This window comes from Spermophilus citellus (assembly GCF_964194105.1).
Source record: "Spermophilus citellus genome assembly, chromosome: 2".
Lineage (NCBI taxonomy): Eukaryota > Metazoa > Chordata > Mammalia > Rodentia > Sciuridae > Spermophilus > Spermophilus citellus.
This window is the reverse complement of record NC_138183.1, coordinates 14328037-14337444: the sequence shown is the minus strand read 5'-3', so window position 1 is coordinate 14337444 and position 9408 is coordinate 14328037. Positions and strand designations below refer to the sequence as shown.

Sequence of the window (9408 nt, the reverse complement as noted above, 5' to 3'; positions counted from 1 at the left end):
CTGCAGAACATCCAGATTTGCCCAGAGTTTGATGTCCCTTACTCAGCCTTATCTTGCACTCAGCCAGTTTTTCTTAATAGTCTTAATTCACTGGGAAGAGGCAGCTGTGGCTAAGTTCAGATGTGTCCAAATTCAATCCATTGAGCAGCTATTATAACCCAAACATTGTTCAAGGAAATAGGTTAGGGTACAAAAAACACAGAAATCCCTTACCACCTTAGGCCTACATCTAGTAGAAGCAGGAAGATATAAATAACCAAGCAGGCATGGGACAAACCTATGGAGAAAATAAAGCTTGGCAAGGGGGCAGTCACATTACATAGATTGGAATTACAACACTTAAATTGGTTACTCAAACTGAAGTAATTAGGGGCTGGGGATGTGGCTCAAGCGGTAGCGCGCTCGCCTAGCGTGCGTGCGGCCCGGGTTCGATCCTCAGCATCACATACAAACAAAGATGTTGTGTCCGCAGAGAACTAAGAAAAAATAAATAAATATTAAAATTCTTTCTCTCTCTCTGTCCCCCCCCTCTCTCTCTAAAAAAAAAAAAAAAAAAAAAAAAGCTGAAGTAATTACTCCTCGTTTGAAGAGTAAATATATCACCCTGTCATCCTCTGAAGGACTGAATGAAGTTGAAAAGTTTGCAAATATTTAGTGTCAAGAACCAAATCTCTTTGTTTGCTGGCTATAATGAACTGAGCATCTTTCCTCTACCATGCTGTTCTAAGGAACCATTCATGTTAAATTCTGGCACAGAAATTATCTACATTTTGCCTGTGTCCTGAGACTTTCTGTGAGGCTGAATTTAAAGGTGATGTACCTGTTAATCTGGAAGAGGCAATTTCAAGGCAGCACAGCATTCAGGCAGTGATATGGATATTGATGGCAGCTTTTGGTCAAGTTTACTGTGATAATCAGGAGCAGAAAACAGGAAAAAGATTTGAAAAATCAGGAGGATCAAGAGTTCAAAGTCAGCCTCAGCAATGGAGGGGGGAGGCCGTGCTGAGGATATGGCTCAGTGGTCAAATGCTCCTGACTTCAATCCTCACCCCCCAACCTACCCCCCAACCCGGCAAAAAAAAAAAAAAATTTGAAAAACTTGCAATTTGGTCAGAAAAGTGAATGTAAAACTAGGGCCAAGAAAGTTGTGGTGATTGAAGAGCTTATAGCCACTAAAGAGATGCTAAGTAATCTGCACAGAAATGATAAGAAAGATAGCTTGAGGGCATCTCGGGAATTATCAAGACTCTACCCATCACAGGCTCAAGGGTATAAAAGTAAAAATTTATTTGAGCAGAGACCATGAGGGCACCCTCTTGCATGGAGGGCCAAGGAAGTTGTTTCATCATGCTCAGGCATTCACAAGCTGCTTTAGCTATGATCCCAGGAGGCCTGGCTACTGCTTAAGATGGAAGCAGACCTTGGTGTCATCCACATGGCACTGGTTCTGCAGAAATTCAGGATACTGTAGTTAGTGGGTAATGGAGGCTTTCACTGAGATTCAAAGAAAGGGGGCTGGAAGGCTGGGCAAAGTGTTGCAGGTTCAGAATTTCTGCATGCAGCCCCTGAGAGGACAATGTATGAAGATGTCAGAAGGAAGCCAACCTGTAGTGGAGACCCCTGAGATTAAGAGATGTCAGTAACTTGAAACATTTGCTGAGGAAAGCTGCATAAATGAAGCAGAAACAAGAGAGAGGCCACATGGGCTGCAACCAGCAAGGCCATGGGGCAAAGCTACAAAAGCCCTTAGGAGAGTACATCACAATGCCATGTACCCTAGATGCTGGACATGGAGCCACAGAACTTGATTATCCAGCTGGGTTTTGGTCTTTGGCCCCTTCTCTTCTTCCTATGTCCCTATTTCTCACTTTTGGAATGGGAATGTTTACTCTGTGCCATTATATATTATACATATGTAACTTGGTTTTGATCTCTACAGAGGTTCACAGTCAAGAGTTTGCCTTGAGTCTCAGATGAGATATTGGACTTGGATTTTTGGGCAATTCTGGAACTCATAAGACTATGGGTATTCTTGGAAATGGGCTAGATGTATTTTTTATTGTGATATGGGCATAAGCTTTTTGGGACTAGGGCCAGGATGTTATGATTAGGATATGAGCTGTCCCTTGGTAGCTTATATGTGAGACGATGCAGTAATGTTCAGAGGTGAAATGATTACATTATGAGAACTGTAAATTAATCAGTGGATTAATCCATGGTGGATTAATCATTTTAATAGATTAATGTGTGGTCACTGTAGGCAGGTAGGGGTGGCCTACTTAAGCCTTGGGGACTATACTATCCCTATCTCTTTACTCAAGTTCAAGTTCTCTCTGCTTCCTGGCTGTCATGAACCAGGCAGCTTTTCTCTGCCACGTCCTTCCACCATGATGTTCTACCTCATCTCAGGCCCAGAGCGATGGAGTCGTCCAACCATGGACTGAATCTCTGAAACCATGACCCAAATAAACTTTTCTTCTGTTAAAAAAATAAAAGGAAAAGAACTAAAACTATTCCAAGTGCTACAAACTTCTAAACACCTTTTTTTTTTATTTCAACTCAAATCCACTTCAGAGCACAAGTTATCCCCACCCAGGTGTACACTCAGGCATGCACATGTGCGCAAATACATTCACATGCATTTTATACCAGCACTGTCCAAGAGAACCCTCAGAAATAAAGGAAATGTCCTCTCTTGGTGCTATTCAATAAAGCAGTCACTAACCTCTTGTAGCTACTGAACACATGAAAAGTGCCTAATGTAACTGAGGAAAGACATTCTTAAATTTATTTATTTGTAGTTAATTTAAGTTTATATAGCCACATATCCAAAGTTCCAAGCATCCTGATACCATTTAGAGAACTTGAGACATGGGAAATAAAAATCATGTGGGATGAAAGCCAAGTGTAGGGTGTTCACTGTCAGGGCACAAGAGTGCAACAATATGTGGTAGACAACAGGAAGCCACTGCAGACTTGTAAGCCAGACAGTGACTGGTGACAACATTAAAAGACATATAGCAAGAGATGGATATACAAATTGAATAACCTCTAGGAAAGGGAGGTCAGAAAAGAAAAACAAGCACCAATATCTCTTTGCAGCAGTCTCAAAGCCATTAAGGTAGAAGTTTGATAAATCAAACTGAAAATTTCAAATGGAGCCCATCCAGAAATAATCTTATTTGAATCCCTCGCATACAAAATATCCATACTCCGTAAATTTGAGCCCAGAGAAGATTGAGGAACAAAACTTATGACTTTGAAAAAAGAAAAAGAAAATTGCAGAATGGTATTCATATTTAATTAAATACTTAAAAGAACCATTTAATTATTAAATTTAATATATGTAAAACTTCCCTTTCATTTGAATTTTTAAGTTAGATTTTCCCATGTGGTAACAATTTCCAAGAATGCATGATAATTGATCAAAAACAGCCAACTTTTAGAAGCTATTCCTAGCCAAATAATTACAAAAACTCCTGTGTCAGGTAGTAAAAAAAAAAAAAAAAAGATAAAATACAGCCTGGTATGAGAACACAGTGCTCAATGTAACTGTGTTTGTGACAGGAACATGCAAATATGCTGAATGGTATTTCTTTTCTTGAAATAAACTTACCAGTAGAAATGGTGTTTAGGATAATTCCTACATGCTCTAAGAAAATAGCAAACATTAAATGTTTAGTTTCCTCATTTTGGCTAAAATGAGCTATATGATATTTTTTATTTGGAGATAAACTTCCTAGGGGAGGTAATTTTTAAATGATTTAGCAAAGTTCTTGCATAGCTGATACCAACAATTCAGAATCTTTCTCTCAATAAGATTGGCCAGACCAGCCGGATATGGTGGAGCATACCTGTAATCCCAGAGACTTGGGAGGCTGAGGTAGGAGGACTGTGAGTTCAAAGCCAGCCTCAGCAACTTAACGAAGCCCTAAGCAACTCAGTGAGACCCTGTCTCTAAATAAAATACAAAAAAGGGCTGGGGATGTGGCTCAGTGGTTAAGTGTCCCTCGGTTCAATCTCCGTTGCTAAAAATAAATAAAAAGATTCACCAGATCACACTATTTGATGTTTCCTTGGTGGCGAAACACAAATGAATCCAGTAGGGATGACAAGTATTCCTTAATGTTTCAAACAGTTTTAGCATATGTGCATATACCAGGGAGTGGGCATTATTCCTAAGGTTTAGTTTTTTGAGTTGCACTCGAGAAACCACTGTACAATATATCTCCTTGGTCAATGATGCTGTGGAGAGGTGATGTTGAAGATTTTTACCAGGAACTCAGCATGAGACAAGGAGTCAGTTTCATGAGATACACAGGACTGGAAGCACTTGAAGAGGTTTGCTTTTTCTATTCTTTGTCCTAGATTTACTCTACCCGTAACGTGATCAGCACTCACTCTCCTATGCAGGCAGCAGGTATTCTGGGACAAAAGCTCAGGTTGATTGGCAAGAAACCTTATCCTTAAAGTTTGAGGCGCAAAGTACTTTACTGCAGTTGCTGTTAGACTGGAGTGATCCTGAGATACATTTGGACACACAGCATCTGGACTCAGTAACTTCCACAGCCCTAATATTGTTCACAAACAACATGCAGGTAAGTTTCCAATGATCTTTGAAACATTTGATATCTGTTAAAAATAGGCTCTGAAAAAGTTGAAGTTTTTTCTTTCTTTTTTTTTTTTTAAGAGAGAGTGAGAGAGGAGAGAGAGGAAAGAGAGAATTTTTTTTTTAATATTTATTTTTTAGTTCTCGGCGGATACAACATCTTTGTTGGTATGTGGTGCTGAGGATCGAACCTGGGCCGCACGCATGCCAGGCGAGCGGGCTACCACTTGAGCCACATCCCCAGCCCTGAAGTTTTTTCTATGTGTAAATCTGCACTGAGAAAAGGGAAGGGAGTTCAGATTATGCTCTTAGAAGTTTGTTTTGTTTTCTTGTTTTGTTTTTCTATTTAGTGGTCATGGGCTAGGAGAGAAAGGAGTCAGGATTCTCCAATGATTAAGAGTAAGTTTTAGAATCTGACAAATTTGATTTCAGATCATGGGTATTACCCTAAGCCCTTGCTCATTGTGTGTTCTTAAGGAAATAACTAAACTGTTCAGATACTCAGCTTAATTTTTAAAATGACCTATCTATTTACTGGGGCTAAATGAGTTAAGACATAAAAAGCTTAGCACAATGTCTGGCACACAACAAGTGCTCAGTAAGAGCTAACTATTATTATGGAAAGCTTTGTTGATCAAAGCTCCAATGAATAGAGATTTAATTCCTTTACTGTTCCTTAGTTATATTACAATTTTGCAGATTCCCTTTTCAGATGGCAAGTTTTTATCTCCTTCACTGAGGTGAAGTAAGTTTGGCACGTGTCCATCCTAAACCTTTGAAGAGGTGCCATGCAGATAGTGGGAATCTACCCATCCTGATAGAAACCAGATGGATTAGGAGACATTGTCAAAACAGACTCTAATTCAGAATTAGATTAAATTGGAAAGTCATAGTAGAAGAATGTAAATGTTTGATAAATATTACTGTGTGATGGCCAAGAAAAGCAACTACTTCATGGAAAAATAGCCCTTGACCTTTGTAATTAAGAGAAGAAACTGATCCAAGTCCTTCCATTCAAGAAAGAACATCAGATATTTTCCTATAGGTTTTTTTAAATCACAGTGATGCCACTTGTTATGTAATATCCACATTTCTGTGTCTGGTTCTTCTTTGCAATCCCCAGCATCTAACACAGCTTCTTGGTCTAATAAGTAGGCTTTTATCCAAATAAGGAAGAGAACAACTAAGTGACATCTCACTCTGTGTCTCATTTGTGCCTAACATGGACTTAGAGCACTGGAGAAGGGAGAGCTGTCCAGGGGACCACAATCTAGTAGAACAGAGAACAGTGATAAATAATAAACACTTATCGTAGAGTGTACTGCTAAGTGCTATAAGAAATCCATAGAGCTGGGTGCAGTGGTGCAAACACATGTAATCCCAGCAACTCGAGACTGAGGTAGAACTGCAAGTTGGAGGCCAGCCTCAACAACTTAGTGAGGCCCTAAACAACCTAGCGACCCTGTCTCAAAATTGAACATAGAATAAAATAAAGGGCTGGGGATGTAGCTCAGGAGGAAAGTGCCTCTGGATTCAATCCCCAATACCATGAAAAAAGTCCCTACAGGGTTCACTGGTAGCAAACCAGGAATGGGGATGAAGCTTGAGTGACCTGTATCCTTTTCTTATTCAGGTGACATTCTGCAGACTTCGGACTCACCAGTGGTGCTTCATTCTGTTTAATGTCATACTGTTTCATGCCTTGCTTTTTGGGGCTGACTTTGTAGAAGAATATTTTCTGCATTCTTTGCCTCATGTAGATATGAAAGTTCTTGAAATTAAAGAGAAGGCAAGAGGGCTGGGGATGTGGCTCAAGCGGTAGCGCGCTCGCCTGGCATGCGTGCGGCCCGGGTTCGATCCTCAGCACCACATACCAACAAAGATGTTGTGTCCGCCGAGAACTGAAAAATAAATATTAAAAATTCTCTCTCTCTCTCTCTCTCCCCTCTCTCACTCTCTCTTTAAAAAAAAAAATAAAAAAATAAAGAGAAGGCAAGAAAACTGAATATGGAACCTCTAAGAAGTAATCCTTCCAAATACTATGTCTTGAGCCAGACGGATATCTGCAAAGGGAAGAACATTTTTTTGCTCTCTCTTATCTTCAGTGGCCCAGGAAATGGAACAAGACGGGAACTCATCAGAAAAACCTGGGGTAATGTGAGCAGTGTCCAAGGGCACCCCATTCTCACACTGTTTGCTTTGGGGATGCCTGTTACCGTAACCACTCAGAGAGAGATAGACAAAGAATCCCATAAGAATAATGATATAATCGAAGGAACCTTCTTGGACAGTTTTGAGAACCAAACCCTGAAGATCATCACAATGACCCAGTGGGCTGTGACATTCTGCTCTAATGCCCTATTCATTCTCAAAGTTGATGAAGAGATGTTTGTCAATCTGCCAAACTTGGTAGATTATCTTCTCAATCTAAAGGAACACCTTGAAAATATCTATGTAGGAAAAGTTGTCCATCAGGATACACCAAACAGAGACCCTGGTAGCCAAAACTTTGTTCCTCTTAGTGAGTATTCACAAAAATACTACCCAGATTACTGCAGCAGTGAAGCTTTTGTGATGTCCCAAGATGTGGCTCGGATGATATATGTGGTTTTCAAAGAAGTACCCATTATGGTGCCTGCTGATGTGTTTGTAGGGATTTGTGCTAAGATCGTTGGACTTATACCCATCCACAGTTCAAGATTTTCTGGAAAAAGACACATCAGATACAACAGATGTTGCTATAAGTTCATTTTTACATCCTCTGACACTAAAGATGCTGAAATATCCCTGGCGTGGATGGAAATTAATGGTGGGAAAGAATGCTCACTGTTTGAGACTTACTATGGGCTCATTTCCTGCAAAATTCTGACATACCTTGGCAGCATTAAGCATTTTCACATGGGGACCATAAAAAATAATGATATGTATCTCAATGATTAAGATGTCTTTGCTTTTCTTGTAAGTCTGTCAGTTTTAAAATGCTTTTTTCCTGTTATAGAAAGCAGCCCTTTTTTCCCTTGTTTTATGTAGTTTCTCTGAATCTTTAATCATACTTAGCAACGATACAAGATGTTTGTAGTGCTTTGATGTAATCTATGTTGTTGAGATCTCGTTTTAAGAAATTTAAATTGGTGTGGCATGGTTTTTTAAAAATAAAATCTTTCAGAAAAGAGACTAGTACATCGAATTATAACCAAGTCTTTAATATATTTTTATTTATTTTTTTATGTGGTGCTGAAGATCGATCCCCAGGTCTCACACATGCGAGGCAAGCACTCCACCACTGAGCCACAACCCCAACCCTATAACCAAGTCTTTCGATAACAATTATATAAATTTATATAAACAACATGTTTTGATACGTGTACATTCCAGAATGGCAAAATCCAGCCACTTAACATGTTACCTTATGTATTTTTTAATGGTGATAACACTTAAAATATACTTTTCTAGCAATGTTCAAATATAGAATATATTGCTCCTGTCATTACCATGAAGTACAGTACATCTCCTGAACTTATTCCTCCTGTCAAACTGAAATTTTTTGTCCCTTGACAACATCTCCCTGGTCCCACCACCTCCTAGCATCTAGTAAAAACTATTTTACCCTGTTTCTATGAATTTGATATTTTAACACTCCATATATAAGCAATATTATGTGGCAATTGTCATTTGGTGTCACTTAAGATGATGTCCTCCAGGTTTGTCCACTGTGCTGCAAATGATAGGATGTCTTTCTTTTAAGGCTGAATAATGTTCTATAGTGGATATAATCCACATTTTCTTTATCTGTTCATTCATTGAAAATCCACATTTTATCTGTTCATCTATTGATGAATTCTTTCTTCTTCTCTTTCTTCTTCTTTGTCCATCCATCCCTCCCTCTTCAGAACTATTAATTTTGCTTTACATATTTAGTTGCTTTGATGTTAGATGTACCATAGACCTATAATTGTTATATCTTCTACATGAATTTATCCACTTATCATTATATAATTATTTTCTTGGTCTAATTTGAATTTAGTTTAGTTTTGTTTTTGGTACCTGGGATTGAACTCAGGGGTACTTAGCCACTGAGCCACATCCCTAGCCTGTTTTGTTTTTCATTTTGAGACAGGGTCTTGCTAAATTGCTGGGGCTGGCTTTGAACTTTTAAGCCTCCTGCCTCGGCCCTCCTGAGTCACTGGGATTACAGGCATGCCCACTGTTCCTGGCTGGTTTTACAGTTTTTGACTTACAGTTTTGGTATCTGATAGAGGAATAGCTGTTTCTGCTCTTTCATTTCCATTTCCATCTTTTCACTTTCAAACTACATTAAAGGTAAAGTTAGTTTGCTATGGTTTGAATATGGTTTGCCCCACCAAAATTTATGTTGAGGCTTAATTTCTCACTGAGGCACTGTTGGGAGGTGGGGTGTGGTGGGAGGTGTTTGTGTTATGTGGACAGACCTCTCATCAGTGGAATAATTTCTTAAAATAGGAAACAGCTATTCTGGGAACTCAGACCCTCTTTCTGTCTTCTATACATGTTGGCTTACCCTTCTGCTTTTTCTTCTTGCCATGTTGTTATACCACACGAGACCTCATCAGATACAGACATCTGATCTTAAACTTCACAGCCTGGAGAACGGTGAGCTAAATAAACCTCATTTCTTTATAAATTACCCAGTCTCAAGTATTTTGTTATGACAAGAGAAAATGGACTAAACAGAATCTTTTATAGGAAGCATATTGTTGGATTTAAAAAAAAAACTGTAGCCACTTCATGTCTTTTTAATTTTTTTTTATTTATAGATGGAC

The 9408-nt window shown here is 39.0% G+C and overlaps 1 protein-coding gene across 1 annotated transcript; it reads left to right on the top strand.

The window, feature by feature from the left end:
* Window positions 1-4592: 4592 nt before the first annotated feature.
* B3GALT9 (beta-1,3-galactosyltransferase 9) lies at window positions 4593-7549 on the top strand (the record flags this gene model as incomplete). Its single annotated transcript, XM_081280177.1, has 3 exons — window positions 4593-4598; window positions 6243-6398; window positions 6602-7549. 3 exons carry the CDS (start codon window positions 4593-4595, stop codon window positions 7547-7549), a joined length of 1110 nt encoding a protein of 369 aa, XP_081136303.1.
* Between the last annotated feature and the right edge of the window lie 1859 nt (window positions 7550-9408).